The 22,522-nt window shown below is 31.4% G+C and overlaps 3 protein-coding genes across 8 annotated transcripts in view; 1 reads left to right on the forward strand and 2 right to left on the reverse strand.

Moving 5' to 3' along the window:
- The window catches only part of LOC130896356 (glycogen synthase kinase-3 beta), a 54,240-nt gene extending 53,687 nt beyond the window's left edge, over positions 1–553 (reverse strand). The window contains exon 1 of one of the 4 annotated variants that reach the window (XM_057804381.1): positions 226–553. In XM_057804381.1, coding sequence (XP_057660364.1) covers positions 226–262 — 37 coding nt within the window. In that variant the 5' untranslated portion in view covers positions 263–553. Of the gene's footprint in view, positions 1–177 lie in introns of all 4 variants that reach the window. The other 3 variants (XM_057804380.1, XM_057804378.1, XM_057804377.1) reach the window with 3 other exon arrangements.
- A 965-nt stretch (positions 554–1,518) lies between these two features.
- LOC130896352 (neurotactin) lies at positions 1,519–20,038 on the forward strand. 3 transcript variants are annotated; one of them, XM_057804368.1, is made up of 6 exons: positions 1,519–1,809; positions 2,123–2,375; positions 2,438–2,570; positions 10,585–11,398; positions 12,779–13,163; positions 16,961–20,038. In XM_057804368.1, the coding sequence occupies exons 2-6, from the start codon at positions 2,186–2,188 to the stop codon at positions 17,173–17,175; spliced, it is 1,737 nt and encodes a 578-aa protein (XP_057660351.1). In that variant the 5' UTR covers positions 1,519–1,809; positions 2,123–2,185; the 3' UTR covers positions 17,176–20,038. The 3 variants fall into 3 exon arrangements, with proteins under 3 accessions (XP_057660351.1, XP_057660352.1, XP_057660353.1); XM_057804369.1 differs by having other exon boundaries at positions 1,527–1,809; positions 2,142–2,375; XM_057804370.1 differs by having other exon boundaries at positions 1,527–1,686.
- Positions 20,039–20,960: 922 nt separating this feature from the next.
- LOC130896355 (paired box protein Pax-6-like) overlaps positions 20,961–22,522 on the reverse strand; it is a 122,025-nt gene continuing 120,463 nt past the window's right edge. The window contains exon 9 of the mRNA XM_057804375.1: positions 20,961–21,230. Coding sequence (XP_057660358.1) covers positions 21,136–21,230 — 95 coding nt within the window. The 3' untranslated portion in view covers positions 20,961–21,135. The remainder of the gene's footprint in view (positions 21,231–22,522) is intronic.

The following is a 22,522-nucleotide window of genomic DNA, read 5'->3' on the forward strand; positions in this document are numbered from 1 at the left end:
AGTTTGGTTAAAAAGCAATATTTGTTAATTATAAATTATAATATCAATTGTTCATTACTTTAATTTGATAATAAAATAGGGATTCAGGCGTAGAAATAAAAATATAAGTGTGAACCAAAAAAAATACATATTGATGAAGCAGATAAATATGTTAACACTTAATAGATTAACACTTACTGCTGATTTTCATGCCACCTAGGGGTGGATTTTTAGCTTGCTTATTACCCTCTGCAAATGACGTAGTTCTGGGTCTGCCACTCATATCTTCTATTTTCTTTTTCGCAATAAATTCATGGGCCTAACACATTTCTTGAAGACACCCTTTTTTGGATAGACTGATCACTATAGTCATTCACACTACTGTAGTCATTTGTCCAGAGGTTGACACTTTTTAATACGATTAATAAGAACTTCAGTATATTAACGAAACTAAGTATTTATCACTTTTGCATAAATTTGTCTCCTTAAATCATTTTTTACTTAAAATGGATTTCACCTCACGATTAATTTTAGCTTAGTTCGTAGCTGTCATTGACATTCTTCTTCTCTTTTCTTATTATGCGCTTTTTGATTGACATTTGTTGTTTCCACTTAAAAGTTTTACGTTGGAGCTAAGTATAGTATAAAAAGGGATATCACTTATTATGCTGTATTGTTTATTAATATCAAAATTCATATTTCAAAATATTAAAAGGATGGAAATGTAACATTTGACCTACAATTTTATAAGACACATTAATAGTTCAAAACGTTAGTTAGTTGGCAGTGATTATATTCTATGTTCCATCTCTGTTAATGCATCATTTTTTGTAATAAAATCATGAACACAAAAAATACGGAATTATAATCGAAAAAAATTTATTTCGTAAAGCAAAACACTTAAAAATAATATAATCGAATTTTATCATTTTCTTCTTCATGATATACCACAAAATCAAAATTGGTTCTGTGATCATGCCCATACCGTCTTTGTCTTACAAAGACATGTGTGAGTAGTGTATATTCGTACGAGAGCCGGAACATTAATTTTTATTTCAGTTATTTATTTCTATTCATATAATACCTTTCAAATTACTAAAGTTATTTTTATGAAATTAAACGTATGAAATTGTTTTCTCAAATTAATAGATTATTTTGTTTGAATTGAACCTATGAGTACGATTTAATGTTATTTCAAAATAATCTTAACAATATAATGAAAGCAAGTATCGCTTAGAGCGTTATAATTTTTTGTTAATATATTTAAATTCTCATGAAAATAAATTTATTATTTTTAATATAAAATTTGTGGTCGAACATTTTAAAAGCAAGTAAAGCATTAATGCCACTCGAAACTCTTCATTCATTATAATAATTAAATAAATATATAATTATTCAAATATAAGCACACATTTTCACAGTTGTGACTTAATTTTTTAGTTTTAAAGAAATTTTTATTCATAAAACTATGGAATGAATGATTTTTTTCCATTCATACGATAATAGTATGATTAGCAACAGCCTAAAATACAAAGCTTCATAACTGTCAATCATATATAAAATGTAAAATAATATATCTATTCAGTCTTATTGCAAAATATTTTTTTCTCTAAATTTATTGGGAGTACACTGGAAATACATATGAAAAATTTTGCTAATGTGTATTATATTAAAGAAAGAAATTGGAAAAATTGTCCATGTAATAAGGTATTTAAAATTTAAATAGATATAGTTTTATCTCAATAATAAATAAATGAAAAATACATTTTCCATTATTGTGAGCTTTAACATAACCTTACTAAAGAGTGAAAAAAAAACAAGAATTCCAGGGTAAGTAAAAATACATATCTTTTGTTCTTTTATCATTCTGTAACACTAAGGAACTTTAAAAATATTTCAAAATTAAAAAAAAAAATTAAATGATTGATTGGGATTTATTGGGACAAATGCTTCTAATTGTTCAATGAGTTGTACAACAATTTAAAATTAATTATTTTGAATGTCCATAAAACTTGTAGAACTTTCATTTATAATATTTTGCAAACAGAGATTACAATTGTTATTCCTAAAATTGATTATGATTATGTGTTTTTAATTTTTTATTCATTAACTTCTATAATCCTTGATGTAATTACACTTTCAGAATGAATTTAAAATGAAAGATTTATAAGAAATATATGCTTATTTGACGTGACAACATAAGAAAATGGAAAATACAACAAAAGATGAAAGTAAAGGTTCAGTTGAAGAAATGGGCAATCAGACTTCAAAAAGTAAGCTTGGTGAACAAATCAAAAATGTTGGATCTGCAAATGATGAAGTAATTAAAGAAGTTGAGGAGCAATCTAAAACTGAATTAATGATGACCAAACTAAATACCTACAAAGCTGCTATTAGTAAGTTAACAATAATTTATCTTCACATTCATACTATATCTTCCAATTTTTATTGCCTTTAGGTGCATTTTTTTTATCTCTGGTTATTATTATTATCATCATTATCCTGACATTCTCGGGAGAAAAACATATCAAAATATATTCGGAGTATGGACCTCCTGTGATAGCACAAACTGGATGTGGAAAAGTTGAGGGGTAATTGTTAATATCTGGAAATCGTAGTTATAGCTTGTAGAATTTTATAATTGATATTACTCTGCATAATTAAATTGCATGCATGAATATTTTATCCAGATTCCCTAGCAGAAATTACAATCTTTCCAATCGAATTTCTGGGTTTGGGCCATAATATACAACTTAAAATATGAGATGTAAATATTACCAAAAATTGTGGATACTGCTTTAGAATTTTTATCGAATATAAAGCTTTTCCAATATAAACATTGAGCACATTTTATCTGTAAGGCATACCATCAATTAATAAATTGTGGATCTGCAAATCATCATTATTATGCCGCTCAATCTCTTGGAGTATGGCTTGCATTTTGTGCGCCTTTAAATCTCTTTATTGGGGTGGATTACTCCCTTTGTTCTTTTTGTTAGTTTTTTTTGGTCCTGGCTTTGTTTGTCAGCTTTCTCTATTCTTTTCTGTTCCTGCATTTTGCTTTCCATTCTACTATTTCTAAGATTTTGGTATACTCTTAGATTTGGTTATTCCAGGTGTCCGGTCTTCCTCTTGGTCACAGGGATATCCATTGTGTTAACCTCAATTTAGTCTTTGTGTTTTTATATACCTTATTATATTTTCTTCTACCAGTTCTTCTGTTATTTCTTTATTTTTCTCTAATCTTCTTTCCTCATCTTTTGTAATATTTGGTCCGAGAATTTGTATTGTCTCTCTTATTCTTTTTTTGAGTCATCTGTCCCATTGTTATTCCTAGATAATGAACAAGAATACAGTTTCAAATACGTTTCCTGTGTCTGTAGATGGTCCACCCATGGTTATCTTTCATCTTGTCTTGCTGTCTTTATGTATTTTGTGTTTTTTGGTTTCTTGATCGACTTTTCCTGCTTCTGTTGATTGCCTCTATTTGTTCTTCTCTTGTATTAATCAATATTGTTACTGTCAAGGTACGTGGTTAATCAAACAAATCAATAAGGATTAAAAAAGGCTTTATTGCCTGTTAATAAGAACAAGAGAACATCTTACATAGAACTGGGACCTGTCAAGGCACATGTGCGCTTGAGCTCTTCCACACATACAAGAGGTCTTGCGCTCTCTTTACATTGATACACATGCCCACAAATATAAATGTAGTACCCTCAACACACTTACGTACATTTATATTGTACTCACATTATTCTTATAATCAATAAGATATACATTTTAATTCCTATAAAGAACTCCAAATCTCTAGTTAAATATAAATACTTCAAAATTTGAAAAGCATATTTAAAGTGTATTTCATCATAACAGTTTTGAAATCTATTCAAATAATTAACTCTAAAACTTGAATCAGGCCTCGTAGCCGAGCTTATATATAATAAAGCCCCAATTAAATTTCTTTACTTTATATTTTTCTCACAATTATCAGGCTTCTGAATTTTTAAATTAACTTCCATTGGTGTATTATATAATTTACTATATTCTATGACTCAACATATTTGGTCTGGTTTAATTTCATTTCCTTATGATACACATCAAAATATATAATTCCAAGGTAGGTACTCTTTTTATTTTATAATACCAAGATCTTTCATCTTTCATTTTCAGATAGCAATGTTTTAATTTTCTTTAAATAGTTTCTATCTTTGCCACCGATCAATTTATCATCAACTTAAATTAACAAATAGACAGTTTTATTTCTATCCTCAAGTACATATATACAAGAGTCAACATTACTTTTAACAAATTCAATACTAAGAATTTATCAAGACACTCATACTGAGCTCTTAATTCTCTTTTAACCCATATAAAGGTAAACTAGTTTACAAACCTTATTTAGGTCATCCTCATAACCTTGTGTTGTTTGACGTAAGCTTCAGTACACCTTACTGTGTTCCTATATCCATTTTTTTAACAAGATTTTTAGAGCTAGCATTCTAGCTACAGGTGAACATCCTCAATATCGTCAGTTTGTGGAAAACCGCTAATCTAACTTTATAAGTATTATCAGACTTTTTTCAATATATCCATTTTATATACAAAACTTTATTATTTTCTACATTTCCGACTAATTTCCAAACCTCACTTTTATTTAAACAATCAATTTCTTTGTTTATTACTTTTTCCAAAATTGACTTTCTTCTGATTCAAACGCCTCCTAAATGTTCAAGGTACATTTATGCTACAAAAATAGTAGGTACAACATAAACAATAAATTTCGGTGGATTTTTTTTCGATCGCTCAAATTTATGATTTATTTGAAGATTCACACTCTCTACTGATCTCTATTTACTAAGCTATCATCAGGCAAGTTATTGTCAAGATTTTCAATTTTCAAATAATTGCTTACACTATAACATTCAAATTCATCTCTATTCAAACCTATATATTTTACAATTTCTTCGATAATATCTACGTGTCTAGCAACTACAACTCTATTATTTAAAAGTACTTAATACAAAACTTCACTATACCAAAAACCGTTTTTTTTTCTGTTCGGGTTTTCTTACAAAAACTTTACTAATTTGAAACATTGAGTTTTTTACTTTTTCTTTCAATCGAATTAGTTAACGTTCGATTCTTTAAATAAGTTACTGCACACACTATTTCAGGCAAATATCTCTTATGTACGTTTGCTTCGTCTAATAAGCAATTCTCCAAATATTCATAATCATTCTATTGAAACGTTCTGCTGTTCCAATTAATTTGTGTACATAGGCTGGACAATTATTTATAACTAAGCCTCTTTCTTTTGCAAAACCTTACCATTCAAATATTCCGTTCCATTATCACAACTCAAAAATTGAACCCTTTTCCCAGACAAATTTGCACTCTCATTCACATGCTCAAACAAACAGTCATACACTTCTTCTTTGAATTTCATTACATATAATTTAGCAGTGTTACAGTAATCATCAATAAATATGAAATATTTTTCACCTAGAACTCCAGTAGTTTTAAACGGTCCACAGGCATCAGTATGAATAATTTCTAAAATTTCTTTGGCTTTCTCTTTATTATTTTCAAATGGAACATTACTTATTTTTTTTTCAATACTCATTTTACATTTCATATACTCAGATTTAAGTTTCCTTGAAATACAATTTAACAGCTGATTTTTTGACAAAACACAAGTATTTAAAATTTGCATAGCCTAACAAACAGTGCCATTTTTCTTTTTCGCTCATATTATTTATATTCTTATTTGCTATATTTACACATAAAACATCACTTTTCATAAAATATAAGCCATTATTTTTGAGAGATACTGATGTTACTTTACTTTCAAATCAATAATTCCTTTACATATTATGGTATTATTTTCTGTAACTTTAGAAACACTTATTAAATTTGACTTCACATAAAACACATTTTTCATATCTACTAAATGTTTTTGACCAAACGCATTAAAAAAGCTTTTGACATCACCGATTTTTGTGGCCTTTACAATCCTATTATCGACTAAATAAACATTTACTGGTTCTTTTAATACCGTACATTTATCGAATAATTTTTCATTATTAATTATGTGATCCGTATAACCACTGTCTAAAAGCCATTGTATTTCATACTTACATCATTTAATTCAACATTGTGAGCCTCATGGTGCGCAACCGTTGTAACCCACGCACTGTTTCTTTCTTCACATTTCTATCCTCGTTGTCATGCGCTACACCGCAACTTCCTCTTCCGGCCACGCGGCGTTCGCCATGTGCCTCTTCCTCTTAGTGTTTGATCACCATTTTAACAATCCTTTTTTATATAACCTCGGTCATTTAAATTTTACTTTTAACGTAATCGGCTGTTTCTGATCTTGTAAAGTGTCAATCATATCATCGATATAACTATATTAATCAAGCAGAGTATTCAACATATAATTATGTTTCTCCTTTACAGACACTTTCGAACCTGCGCTTTTCAAGTCGCTTACACATTTTTCAAAGTCACCAAAAATGTCGCGGATTCACTATAGTTTTTTTATCTTATCCTTTCCAATTTATTTCGACAAATAATTTGAAATGTTGATGATTCTTTCATACATAGATTATCAAATGTTTTACCTATATCACATGCAGTTGTTCCTTCACAAACAAATTCCATTTGTTTATTCGAAATAGCACTATATATATAGTTCCTGGCTTAAATTATTTTCATCCCGAATTTCTTTATCATTTACCATTTTCGCTCGCTTCACAGCTTCATCAAATTTTTCTGATTCTAAAAATAACATAAGACGCTTTTTCCACACGCCATAGTCTTCTCCTTCAAACACTGGTATAGCTATGTTACCGTTTTTCGCCATTTCTTTCTTTCGTACACTGGATATTGTCTAATAATTTTAATTAAACAATTAACTTTTTCAACCACGGAACTCTTCCACCATGTTAAGGTACGTCGTTAATCAAACAAATCACTCGTCATAAAAAAGGCTTTATAGCCGGTTAATAAGAACAATAAAAGAAACATCCGTACAAAAGAACTTCTTACATAGAACTGGAACCTGTCCAGTCACGCGTCGTGCGCATGAGCTCTTGAACAAATACAAGAGATCATGCGCTCTTAGCACAACGTTACACATGCGCATAAATATAAATGTAGTACTCTCAACAGTTATATCTTCTTCGTATGCTACTGCTTGTATTTGATTTGTTATTTTGCTTTCCTCATTACGTTTTCCAAAATTATATTAAACAGGGCTGGAGAGATGGAGTCGCCTTGTTTGGATTCTTCGTTTATTTTTATTTTTTCTATTAGTGTTCCCATATACCCCACTTTGACTTCCTTGTTTTGTAATATAATATGGATTAATATCTTGTATTTTTTGGGTACCTTTAGTGTTTCTAAAGCATCTATAATTTTTGGTCTATTTATTGAGTCAAACGCGCTTTTAAAATCTATAAAGATTATGTTTAGCTCTCTATCGAGTTCCTATGTTTTTTCGACTATTTTGTCCATTGTGTGGATTGCATTGATTGTGGATCTGCAAATCATACTTTTGAACAACATAGTCAAATTTTGAACTTATTCCCTTAAATGGTTGGTTGGAATTTCTAAAGTGAACAATATCTAGTCATTTTTAAACAACACATGACAAGAAAGGCCCAAGGGTGTTAATTGATAATTGATGCTTATCGATGGATGGATGTCCAAAAGAAAGAGAACATTAAAAAGTCATGATCATTGAGATGGAAAACTATACAGCGAATTCAAGAGTAGATACTGCCTTGTTTTAATAGATGCTGCACTTCCTCAGGGGGGAACAAAAACAGCAATGAATTGTTAATTAAGAGTGCTGATTGCAGCTATTTAGAAAGTAAACAGTTTCAGCACTGCACAACTAAATAAAAGCCATCTTAATAGTACCTGTATTTCAATATGGACACAGTATATTGTTTATTTAACAGTGACTATTAGTCTACTTTATTAGACCACTTGAAAATGAAATGAGTCAATTAAAATTGTGATCAAATTTAATGAATTGCACTTTGAATTGTTCTACTGACCATATTCTTCAGATTTGGCTTCCAGCAACTCCTGGGTGCTTTCAGCCCTGAAAAAAATAACCAAAGGAAATAAGTATCAATTAGGTTTTCAATAGACAGTAACAAATTCTCATGAAAGATGAGAAGCTTTTAAGAGGCTATAAGGAAATGTAAAATACAACCCCAATGCCAATTGTTTGTATCGAACTTACATGTGGTAATTTATAAATTCATTAGCAATTGAAGATGACATCAAATGGATATAAAGATTGTTGAAGATAAAGGATCTTCAACAAGCTAAAGACAAAATTATTTTCGAAAACGACTGTCAAAAATGGTACAGTTTTAAAGACAAAGGATGAGTGTCTTTGAATTAATACTTAAATTGAAAATGGAGTTTTTTGTGAATAATGCCTTGGTGTTAACGCGTGAAGAAATTGAATATCGTCCAAATGTAAAGGAATCAAATGCAAAAGAAAAAATATTAACAAAGTTTCAGTTGGGGATTTGATTACATGTGTTGTCTTCAATTTTCTTAAGCTGGCAGAATTCTGAATGCTGTGATTAAAGGTGCTCATCAAAAATGCTTTATTTCATTATCAAGATCGATATAATGTTTGACATTATCTTTATGTAACTTAACTATTATGTAGAAGGGGATTTGAGATACAAAGAAAGCATCGAGGGGAAAGTGTTATTTAACAAATAGTAAAGATCAAAATATTGTTTAAAGAAAATAGATAAAAATTAAACAAATTGCATGTACGGTTTGTTATCAGTTTTCATGTAGTTGAAAGATAGAAAATTAATGATATTATTTAAGTTTTGTCGTTTTGGTGATCGTCCAAGTTGGTTTTTCTTAAAACTTATATTTCATATTGTATGTAGGTAGAGTTTTTATACAGTGAGGTGATGAAGTAACGAAATACTTTTTTTTATATAATTCTGAAACAAAAATCTTGCAATCATTATCGTTATACCACCACCACCAAAATAATAATAATAATAACTACGAAATACAAGAAAAGCAATTAAAATTAAGATGTAAATGCAAAAAAAATATATTTTCAAAAAATTCTACATACATAATCCCAAAAAAGATCACGTGAAAATCATAAAATTTATTTATGAAACATATATGTAAATAAAAGTATATAATATTTTTCACAATTTTGTATCGAAATCAGCAATATCTTTAACAGATTAATTCCCAACCAAAATTTTCCCCAGGACCCAAAATAGCCTTGCTCGACTATAACAAAGACAAATCTTCTATAGATCTGTCAGATCAAATGGCAAGTTACAACATTTCTTTGAGAAGGACGTTGAAGGGGCATAAGAAAATTGCTATTGAGCTGGTATTTGGTACAGAAATAGTAAATGCCCATAGTCTTTATAAAAGAATAACAAAAAAGAATATACCAAATACTGATTTCCAATTCAGTTTAGCAAAAAACTTTCTGACGAAAGAAACTATGGCAGTTGCTGATCAAGAGACGCCAAAACTTATTGCCAAGTCACGACGTAAAAAGAGATTGTGGTCAAATTTTCATGCATAATTGTAAACACAGCCTTCTAATATTTTTACGGCCTCAGTTACCTCACGCAATTTACGATTAGATAAAACCAATTTGTGGACTTTTATGTTTTATGGAGTAACCACCTCGATTGGACGATTTCCCTGTCCAATTTTTCTCACAACTTAATCGGGTTAAGGTCGGGCGAATGTGACGGCTAAATCATTACATTCAGTACAGTCTTCCTTTCCACTTCTTCCAAAAACTATCTGCTTAGCTTCGAAGAATGCTTGGGATCGTTGACATGCTGGAAGATAAATTTTCTACCAATCAGAGATATAAATATTTTTTCCACAATCTCTTCTATTTTCACCAGGTCTCCAGTCTCCCTTACTCTAAAACATCCGAAAACCAAAACCATCACGCCGTGTTTTACAGTCGGGAATACACATTAATTCATTAACCTGCGCACGAATACTCTTCTCTTAGACACAAAAACCTCAAACTTCGACTTATCACTCCATAAAACTCCCAATTTTTATATTTAGCTCACTGCAACCTCTTAATTTAATTTTAACGTATTAAAAGAGGTTTCTATAATTCCACCCTTCCAAACAGTCCAACCTCCTTTTAACTGTAGAAGTGCTCAAAGGGAGAATCCTAGATTCATTCATCTGATCTGCAATCTTTGGGCCCTCGAGTCGTTGATCACGTTTACTTATCAATACAACACGTTTTCGATCACTCAAGCTCCTGGCGGATGCATATTTTTTCACGCTGTAGTCCTTGGTACGTAGAATTATTTTTAACGATTTTGGTCGATATGTGGAACGCAAAAGTGAGTAATTCAGCTCTGTAGACGCTTGGTGGAAAGCACCATGAGTTTTAATTGTATTTTTGCCTAGTTTCTTTTTTGTTATCTTGTTTCCTATAAAAATCACCATCTAGTCATCGTCTTAAAGTAAAAATGGTTAATGTCCGTTAATTTTAGACCTCATTGTTTTCTATTTTATTGAAATATAAATAGGCATTATTTTTTATAGGTTAGTTGAAGACAGTGCCTTTAGTTTTCGTGGTATTCCATATGCCAGACCACCCATAAATGAATTACGTTTTAAATATGCTCAACCGTTAGATAATTTGAAGTACTGTTGGAATAATACATTTGTAGCGCATAATTCCAGCGATGTTTGTATTCAGTTACTAAGTAACGGTACGATAATTGGCAAAGAGGATTGTCTAACTCTTGATATCATCACACCTTATGTACGTTATGATAACCCATTACCAGTTATTGTTTTGATCGGAGCTGATAGTCTAATGGGTGGGTCTCCCGGAAAACTGAGACCGTCTGCAAGATACGCCCGATCAAGGGACGTGGTTTTTGTAAGACCGAATTTTAGGATGGGTGCTTTGGGATTTCTCGGTTTAGAGATTCTATCCGAATCGGATCGTTCAAGAACATCGGGTAATTACGGCTTGAGTGATATAGTGTTAAGTCTAAAATGGGTGCAACTTAATATCGAACATTTTGGTGGAAATAAAGATTCAGTTACAATATTAGGACATAAGGCAGGAGCAACTCTTGTTACTGCTCTTACCGCGATGCACGGGGCTAGTAAATATTTTAAAAAAGCGTGGGCTTGCTCTGGTGGTGCCATTTATCCTAAAAAAGATATAAAAAAATTCCAAAAGGATAATTACAGTTACCTTGAGTCCGTACAATGTAAAGATGTAGACTGTTTGAGAAATTTGGATGCCGTGAAGTTGATCACTGCCGTAGAAGATACGTGGAGGAAGCCTCAACCTGATTTACCTTTAGCAGACGAAGTTCCAGAAAATAGACATGAATGGTTGGTGAGTATTTCGTTTTCTTTATTGTATTTGAATTTTTTATTTTAACATTTTCAAGGAACCAAGGAATTCATTCATAATAAACTCATATTTTCAACTTTTTTTATAAAAAACATGAAAATTTTCAAAAATTTCCAACATGCTTGTGTAAAAAATTCGATATATTTGGTACTTCTAGAGAAATCGATGGCTTTCTCACATCATTCGGTAGACAAAACTTGTACCTTATTTAATATTTCCATTGTATTTCTTCAGTACCATTCTTGAGAGAATTATACAGGGTGAAACTTGCAATTTTTTTTTCTTAAAAATAACACTTAAAAATTCTATAGTATCTACAGTTTTGGAATAGGAACGTTGTAACATGGAAAAATCGGAAGAAGAACATAGATACGATCATAGAAAAATTACAACCGGTTTCACGTTTTTAAACAAGGCGAGTTATAAAACATTTAATTTGGACTTTTGAAACAAAATTTAACGTTTCAAAGGTTACACGTTAAGAATGAAAATGGAAACAAACTTTTGTCTCTGATTCCCATCAAATTACACAAAAAGTTTTTTTTTTATATGAGAATTCCAAAAACGATATCAGTTAAAGAAAGAGAAAAATTCGGGAAATGTTATAAAAATTCGATTTCCCGAAAAACAATACCTCCGATTCAAAATCTGATATGATTTTCGGAATCTTCTCACACAACAGCATTACCTAATCCATAATCTCAACATATACCTTCATAATATGCCCATATATTCAATTTTTTTATAAAAAACTAAAAAATTTTCAACAAATTCCCGACATGTATGTATAAAAAAATATATCCAATATTTCAAGAGAAATCGATGGCTTCATCACATCATTCAATAAACAAAACGTGGACCTGAATTAATATGCCTATTGCAAATCTTCAATTCCACTCTCGAAGGAGTTATACAGGGTGAAACTTGAAGCAAATTTTTTTAAGTAACAATATAGAAATTCATACTATGTACATTTTTGGAATGGGAACGTATAAAAATATCGAACCTTGATGATAGATACTATTATAGAAAAATTCCTCTTGTTTTTTTTTATAATATACAAGGCGAGCTAGGAAACATTAGATCTACTGTGAGAGTGCCCACATACGTACAGTTAATCAATGTAATTCCTTTTCATGACAGCGCACGATTTTTTCTGTTTCCAAAATTCAAATCATTAATTTTGGGTTTAATATATATTTCAAATAATCTGCCTTAAAAAACATCCAATATACAATTTTTTCAACTAACTTGGAAAGTCTTAAATGCTAAGGTCTCACTCATGAGTGTATCTTACGGCCGGTTTTATAATTTTAACTTTACACTTTAACTTTAACTCTTGAACTAATTTGTTGCTTTTAGGCTTTGGACGGCCACATATTAAGAAGATATCCTCACGAAGTATGGAGTTCAGATAGCGAATTACCCGTTAGTTTAGTTATAGGAACAACAGCTCATTCAGGTAGCTCTAAAAAATTACTGATGAAACACAAAACATGGACCAAAGATATGATTAAAGAACACATTACGGAATCTTTTTTATCTAAAACTACATTTTTGGAAGATGTTTTGAAAATGTATCCTTTAACTTACGAAGGTTTGAGTCGAATGATATCGGACATTAGAATTGTTTGTCCGTTGTTCGCTCTATCTAGTCAGATGAAATCAGTGCCATTTTATGTAGTTACTCAGACCAGATTGGAACTAAACATTGCCGATATTGACTCTGATATAGACGCGATTTTAGGTACGTATTAAAACGTTCCATTCCATTATTTTTGTGACATATTGCTTGATTTACAGTCTACATAATTACAGATTATTGAGTAAATGTTTTACAAGCTTTGGACATTTCTATTTTAGCTTAATTTTGAAGTAGATCTTGGTGCCAGGTTCTAGCAAATCTTCTTGTGGCGGGATCATTGATGTCTAGCTTCTCTATTAGGTTGTTTTTGTGTTGTTCATAATGTGACGTCTTGGCTTGTTGGATTCATCCTTTATGAAAGGAACTTATGTACCATGGTGTAGCCACTATCACACTATTTATTATTTCCCTTCAAACGGAAGGAGACCAAGACTTCGGAGAACTTGAAAGTGAAAATACAAGAACTGGATGTAACGAAGAACTCAGAGTCGAAAGTTTGTTCTGTTTTTATTCGAGAAAAAGATTTATCTTGGAAATATCGTGAAAATTATTCAGAAAAATGTGAAGCAATATAAAATAAAATCTCTTGCACCTAGTGGATTGTTACAGTGGAAATGGTCCACGCCAAACGACGTTATCTGGTACGCAGAAGAAGAGATTTTGCAGGTCATAGAGGAACCTATACCATCCAAGAGAGGTTTCTTTAAGATACCGTAAATGGAAAAATACTCCTCCTAAACTAGTCTTAGCTACAGTTTGGAATGTCTCGATTTATTTAGCAAAGAATGTTATTTATTTCCATTTTCTTAACCAAAGAATGTTAATTCTATTTATTATTATTTTTTCCAAATAATGTTCTTCTATTTTGCAATTAAAATCATTATAAAACATTTTGCTCCTTCAATTTCTGCTATGCTTATATGCCCAAAAGCCTGAAAAATAACAAAAACCTATTTGGCAATCATAACCATGGCTAAAGTCCCCCATTTCCCTGCGTGTCCTTTCGTTTTCTAAATAAAACAATGTGTGGCCAAAGTAACCTAACTTGTCGGTCTAACTTTGGCCACCCTATTAAAAATAATGGATTTATAAACCCTTCACCTTTTTGCTAATTTCAAAGTTGAAAGAACCAATATAGATCTGCAAAATAAAACTAAGAACAAACATTTATAACATTTGGTTTAAAAGTTATGACAATGTAAAGTTTAAAAATAGATCAAAGTTACCCAAATTTACTGCACTGCAATTTCATCTGCTGTTTTAAAATAATGTTTTATTTTCGAAGTAAACGTAAACGAAAATTTTTCACTTAATTTAATTATATTACATTTTTCTTATGAATTCATATGATCAATTTACTTATATCTTTTTTTGTATTGATTTATTTGAGTTGTGCAAATTATTAGTATTATTTGTATAACATTGTATTATATTTTTTTATATTATTTTCTTCTATTTTCTTTCTTATTTCAGTTGAATGATCAACATTATGAATTGCATATTGTGAATTTTCAGAAGGAAATATGTTTTATTTATCAAAATTTCTCCATTTATTACATTTACTAATAAAGCTCTTGATAATTTTTCCGTTGGAACAATATCAAATAAAAATTTTATGTCAGTTGGTGACCTAAATTTTATGGGGATTGAGACTTGTTTACTAACTAAATGTTTATTACTAAAATCAATTTTCAAATGCATTTGAAGCATATCTTCAAGACCTATGATGCCATAAAAAAAGTCATGAAAATTGTATAATATGAAATTTATAGTACCATTATAATTGAATTGTTTAAAAGGTTGAAATCTGAAGGTTCTACTTACTAATGAAGTTTTAATTTCAACGTTTAAATGATAAACGAGTCGTACGAAGATTTATTACTATCGGTGTCGATCAAAAATTTCAATTTAGGATTATTAATTTCAATATATGGTAATGAATTATTAGCTGCAATATTCACTACAACTGGCTCGAAAAAATTTTCAAAATATCCACTATTTTTTCCATTTCCTCATTTTTGTCAACATAATCAATATTATACAATTCTTCAGATGTAAAATGTGGGCTTTTATTTTGTCTGGAAATATCTATTATTAGTAATATTGTTATTTCTATTGGGTATATCATTAAAATTTCTCGATGTCGTCAAAATCGGTTCTAGCTTTGGTAATTTATACGTAGGTTTGGTCGGAAAACATTTTTCCTCGGACCAAATGTGCAATTAGTTGGATAATTACGACGTTGTTGTAGTAAAGGGCTTATATAATTGGTTGACTAGGAAACTGGTTGTTATTATAATTATTATTTCTTGGATAATTAAATTGAATTCTGTTATAATTATTATATTAATAATGATACGGGTGGTTGTTTAATGACTTTTTATTATTATGTTGATTATTTCGATCATTTCTTATTGACTACGAATTTAACTTGAAATTATGATTATTGTTTCGAACTTTGTGCTCATAAAACTACCAATAAAGTTTCTCAAAATTCTCAAATTCATCAACGTATGCCATCCATTGCTTTCTCTAAAGGCCGCTTGACATGATGCAATACAATGCAGATCAGCTGACTTTCGTAAAAATTAGCTTCGTTATTTTCATTATTAAACTATGTACAAAATATTAGTAAAAATTCGAGGTTAGGAACTTCTTACTTTTAATTGTTTTGAGAGACTTGCATGCAATTTCTTGCAAGTCTTATTGCGTTATGTCAAACGGCCTTAAAGAACTAGGTTTCTTCAAATACATATTGTTTCTTATTGTGCCTGAACATCCTGCTATAAAGGTGTTTTCTCACAGTTCTTTATTGGAATTTTTTATCATTATCATTATAATCATTAGGTATTCTTTGTATTGTTTTACTTTTCAACAATTGTAGTCCATTTCCAAATGCTATGAAATTTTCATTTTTAAATGGTCTGGTTCTAGTTAACTGTTTTAAGATACAATCTAAATCGCCTCTATCTGCATCACATCAACGCCACATTTATTTTAAGCCAAGTTTTTAATTCCATCCTGGGTATTTATGTCAGTATCATTGTAAATCGCACACGTTTCGATTAATTTCTCGCATCTGTTAATACATTTGTTTGAAGTATTAATATCACCATCATATAAGGTTTAATGGTCTCTAACTTCAATTTAAATAATTCCCATTTAAGGGTTTTTTGATTTGCAGTAGCCATTTCCTTCTTAAAATTTAAAATTAATAATTTATCTCTAGATTAATTTAATAATAGATAAGGATAAAGTTAAAGCAAAAATACAAGGAAATAAGGAACTTGGCATTTATTTGAAAGCCGAGTCCTATTTCTTGTTCCTCTTAGATCGTAGGTCTTCGCACTATCTATTAAAATACGGTGTCGAGTTTTTATCCTACTGACTGCGCCAATTATAAATTTCACTTTCGAAATTTTATTTCTAAAAAACTTTATTCGCAAAAACATGTTACAATTTTACAAATGTTGAATGAACTCTCAACAACTGAATTAACAAAATTCATTAAAATGGCATTAACAACAATCCCTATTTATATTTAAATGAATGCTGATTAAGAATTTATGAAACTTAATATCTTTTTGCGTTTTAATTTTCAAAGTAGTTCGGATTTTTCTAGATAGATTCCAACAAAAACCTGTTTAATTTTCCACAAATTCACAATGCCGTCTTCTTTGACGCATACGTCATCTACAATTACTAGTAAGAAATTTTATAGCCGAGAATATTCAGTTTCCGAACTTAACTAGTTTATATTTAATCGTTTCAAATATAAAAGGGGGGTAGGGATATTTTAATAGCAAATTGGGTAACGCGTTTTTGAGGAATTATATACTTATGTTAAATTATCAACGAGATTTTGTAGTTATTTTTTGATTGAAAAATTTTAATTTTAGGTAGATACGAACCCAGGACGCCGGAACAAAGAAGATACTTTTCTGCAATACAAGGATTGTTTTACCAATACGTTTGGAATGGCGTAATCGATGAAAATCTAATCGGCGAAAAAGTACTAATTGTTCAACAAGACGTCTTAACAAATAAGACTTATTCATATTGTAATTATTGGATGTCCAAACATATTGTGCCAAACTATGCTGCTCTTGACTGAGAGAAATATGAATTTTATAATGAGTAACTTTACAATCGTGGTTTGTAAAAATACAAATCAAATGATAATTAGGACCAAGGTGATGGAGGGGTATAAAGTTTATAACAGAAATAGTTTAACCCCCAATCACTTGCGTGATTTTTAGCTTCGTGAGCACTCGCGGGGTGTTGTGGACACACCAAACGTTGATTTTATAATCAATTCTATTATTATTTTACAAAGTGCTATAATCAGCAGCCTTATTAGTCATAATGAGGTTTCTCCTCAAAGAACCAAAAAAAAACTTGTTCGTTTCTACTAAAATTTTCCAAGAATAGCAAACATGGTTTGTTAACAAAAATTTTAGTGACTCAACGTTTTAATGTCTTTAAAACGTGGACAAACTATACAGCGTTACTTTTTTCTGGTGACATTCCTTCGGTGCTTGTTCCAGGGGCATTCAACATCCTCTTTAGAGCTTTGGGTAACCCTAGTTGTGAGAATCTTTTTTCAAAATAACATGAATCACGCTCAAACCCAGCGATTCCAAAAACTCAGGTCTTTGTTTGTTACATTGTGATTACCCTATATTCCAATTGTGGTTAACATTAACCAGAAGTATCTTGCACATAAAAAAATCTCAATGGCAAAGGTGAATATATCCTTAAAATTTGGTCGGCCCTGTCCACGCCACCTTCCTGTTCATTGTAGAATAAAAGAATTTCTGACTTTAGCTCATTTGTAGCAATTGTGGTGTCATTATTGTCATGTAATGTTTCTCTGTTTACGACAATAGCACACCGGAGTCAATGGCAATTTGTAACGAAAGCCAAAAAATTTTTTTAACAATTCTACTGCTATTGGAATGCTTGTACACCAATTACAATAAGTCAGGATCTTTCCAGACGCACATAATCGCGTAACTACATCATTCGGCTTATAGCTTACTTTGAAAGGTACATCTAGTTGTTAATTAAGGTAACCAAATCTTTCCTAATCATACAACCTCGGCTTACTTGGAATATATTGTGGAACGTCCTCTAAATTTCAGTAAATATTCCTCCATAGCGAAGTTCTCATTTAGACTATAGTTGTCACCGCAATGATTGTTGGATTGCATAAAAATGTTTCTTATTGGAACAGCGACAGCACCCCGTGCGAGAGATGAAAGGGTAAATTCTTTTGGGTGGAAAAGTAATTTCCATTGATGTTTGAAACTGAAAAATAAAACTTATCTACTTGTACCATTCTTTCCTCTTGGTCTTGGTAATGGTTTTAAATTTATATTAGCACCTTATCACAAGGACTGAATTGTCTGAAAAATTTTCAACACAACAATATACGTACCAAGTTATTTTTATTTCTATATTTGGTCTTTCTTTTGAGATCTTGCAATGACACTTATCACTATCAGATTCTGTTACTAGTTAGCTATCATTTTTTTGCAACCATCATCAGATTTTTTCAATTAAGAATATATCCTGTTACTTGTATCAATCACCTTTAAAGAATAGTTTTAAGTCTTCATTACTAAGAAATACAAGAACAGACAACATAGTAGAATTCAAAAATCTACCCTATAGAAGTTATAAAATAACAAAATAACTAGATAGCTAGACACTAAAAGGCAGAAAACTTCCTAACGGGTGGTAATCCATCTGTGACTCTTCTTTATAACTTTTCTCGAAGATTGAAAAAGTAAATCTGAATCTTTTTTAAATCCATCAGTGTCTTATAAATCTTCAGATTTAGTTTTCCCGCTTTATATGCTCCAGCTATTCAACAGTAAATCTATGAGTGAAGCATTCTTTTCTCGGAAATATTTTGATTGTATTGCTTCAATATTTTCATCTATTAATTTGGTGCATGTCATGAAAACTCCTGTTTTTGCTGGTACATTCACTCCTGGTAATTTCGGAAGGAGGTTTTGTGTAGCCGTTCTTCTTCCTGAGGAATATGGAGTGATTCTCCATGTTAATAAGGATAATGATCTATTCCGGCGGGCCTCATTTAAATTGAAAAATTTAAAACAAAATTTAATCTCATATTATTCGCTTAAAACGATATAAACTATGAGCCATTACATCTGATGTTCAGTAAAACGTTGCGTTTCTTTATAGCTAAGTAACAGATAAATCAAAATACTTACATTTCCTTGTATCGAAATGTTATAAATCCGAGCTATGTAGGGCAGAACTGCACAAATCGTTCGTTACTAGCAGCCAACGTCGCGGAGTACCAACCGCTCTGATGCATGTGTGAGTAAAGTTTGAACCGGGGATTTTCAAATCGTCACCTTATTATTCCCGGGCTTTATTTGCCTCAGGTACCTTAGTATTTTGATATATTCAGCAGAGTTAACAATTACTGAATAGCCTCGTACATTTTCAAAAAAGTGCGGGCCAATTATGTTATTCCAGGCCAAAATCATCACTTTCGGAGAATGTTAAGGTTTTTGGTGTTGTAGTTTAGTGTTTTCTCTACTTTAAAATCTGAAATTTTGTTTGTTGACATGCCCATATCAGTGAAAGTGGGCCGGGAAAGTTGCCAAAGCTATGTCTTGAAGAGAGAACTTGAGGGCAACCCCGATCTTACCACTTGCGCGGTTCCTTTGCTAAACCGGTTGCAATAGTGCAAAAATATAAAAATAAGTAAAAACTTTCATTAAGTTAGCGGTTTACACCATATATTTTTATCCCGTTCGCGCTCTTTTAACTATCACGATAATGTAATTTGTATATAAACCAGTGTGATATTTTTCAGTATTATTGTAAAGTTCCTTTTCTAATGATACCTAAGATAAAATATTTTTTATATGTATTAGTGTAGTATTATTTGCATATGCATGTTTAGTATATATTACCAGTAAAGTATGATGTGATTATTTCCAGATTTTTCATTTTGAATGCCTTTTAATTATGTACCATTTCATGAATTTATATATTTCACATCGATGAAAGATCGAATATTTCATTATATTCTTGAATATCCAGACTCTCGCCGGTGTAAGTCTACAATCTCAGATCATTCCACTCAAATAGACATTTTCCAGAGAAATTTTTCCCACAGCAACGTGACCAATAAATGCCGATATTCTGAAACCGAATTCGATTAGAGAGACTGATATGTATATACCAAAATCGCTGATTTTGTACTTATTTCCCTATTTTGCGAGAAAACTATGCGTCTCAGCAAAAAGCTTAACCCACACGAGTTGTAGGTAATTAAATTTCCTCCAACTTTGTCATAGAACATTATGTTGTTCATTGCATAGTTAAGTCGCTAGAGGGCGCCCAGAAGATTTCGAAACTCATTTCTTACATTTTCTGTAAAAGTATGATTTTCCAGGAAAAATAATGAATATATAAAGTTGTAGCATATCAAGTTTCCAACAACTTTCATCTGAAACTTTTTTCTGAATAACGCATATTTTTGGCGCTGGGGAGCGCGAAAAATTTTAAAAAATCAGTTCTTCAGATTTTTCGGAAAAGCTATACGTCATAGGAAAAAAGCTTTCGTGAGGTTTTTCCCAAAGTAGTTCCAATTTTATTTAATGAAACGTTGTCAGCATTGTTTCGACTTAAAGCAGGAAGTCTGTTTTTTGAATTGACTGCTACATCAAGATTGTGGGGATGCGAGTAAAGCTGTACGACATGGTGCTCTGTTAAATATTGCTTCACAAGCTTAGTTGAATATGATGGCGCATTGTCGTAGTGAAGCAGTAACTCACCGCTTGTCGCGGAGCCGTACATGGCCGTTCAATGATTTTTACGTTTTTAATAATTGATAAATCAATAATGTACACATTTTTCGTTTCTAAAACACTCTGTATTTCTATTGATATTCGAAAATTCACAATCTACTTAACAAATTCAGTTTCTTCTTAAATAAGTATACAAATATTAAGTACAGTTTGGAAAAAAGTTTCTTAAAGATTGCAAAGATAACAGTCCATATTTAATTTGTTTAAGTCCACCAGGGTCACTGCAGTCTGGGCCAATAAGGTTGGTGGGAAGTCACATCTGATTGACTTGGAGGTATTGCTATTGGGACTGACACTCCGGGTGATATAAGACCTGAAAGTTAATAATTACAGTTAGAAAAATCAAAATTTTTATTGAGAATGAGAATACTCAAAAACACATTTTATTGGAAAAATATATTATTGGGTATCAAATCAAAGCAGTAATGACTCATGATTTTTCTGAGCACCTTCTGCGGCTGGTACTTGTAATACAATGTATTAAGAAGACCGAACTTGTTGACCAGTTTCTGGTGGATGATGTTTATGCCGGTGTAGATAGACACACTACAAGCAGATGTTATATGTTGGATGATCTCTGATGTTTGTTGGCACCTTCTGCATTTGTCAGATTGAGTGTTCGGATCCTTAATAACATGTTTCTTGTAGTTATTCATGTTAATAACTGGCCATCATGAAACCTTCGGTCTCTGGAAAGAGATTTCTGCTAATAAGCCATCTGCTTGAAGCTTCTTTGTCAACATGCAGTTGGTTAAGGTCATGATGATGTCTACCGTGTAGTGCCTTTTGTGACCACTGTTCCAGCTTCTCGGTGTCCAATACTATATTTGAGTCAGATTCTTGAGATGCGAGGTTGAGGGGTGAATAATCCTTATCCGCTTTGGATATAATCTAGTGTTGAGATTTCCGATTTAGTATGAAAGAAGTAGTTTCATTTTCTTGTTGTTTCTTATGGTGTATTGATCCTGGATCCAAGCTTTTGTCTGCTTGTTGTTTAACAGCTAAGCCTCGGGGACTCGCCGTGGTATAATTCCCTACGAATGGGTATTTCGTCAGTACTGAGGGAGTTTGGACCGATTTGAAGATGCAGGTTCGTTCGCCATCCTTTCATCGTTGTTGAAAGGAAGCTTACAATAGTTGGGTGGACTTTGTAAATATGCAAGACCTCCACAAGCCAGGAATGAGGTACACTATGAAACGCTTTCTTATAATCCACGAAAGCAGTGTGTATATTTCACCCTTGGTGATCTCTTCTGAAACTTTTCTGTTCCTCTGTCTGATTGTTTGAAGATCTAGAAGGACCTCTCCTTGTATTTGCTACAGGATAGGTGCAGGAAGCAAATTGTTCTTCACAATACTCCTTCTCTGGTCAGTTATTCGTTGTTCCGTTAAATGCTACAATTCTGGGTGACGAATGAATTCAACTCACTGGTCCATTTCATGCGCTTCCTAGGCAATCCGGCTTTCGTGGTCGTAGGCATATTGACTTGCGTCGCCGTAGAAACAGCAAGAGCCGGTGGAGGAAAATTAGTGATATTTTCTTCTATTGTGTTAATTATCAGTAGTATCAGAGTAGCCCTACTCGGCATCACGCTGCGATTGCTG

This window comes from Diorhabda carinulata, chromosome 7 (genome assembly GCF_026250575.1).
Source record: "Diorhabda carinulata isolate Delta chromosome 7, icDioCari1.1, whole genome shotgun sequence".
In the NCBI taxonomy this organism is placed as follows: domain Eukaryota; kingdom Metazoa; phylum Arthropoda; class Insecta; order Coleoptera; family Chrysomelidae; genus Diorhabda; species Diorhabda carinulata.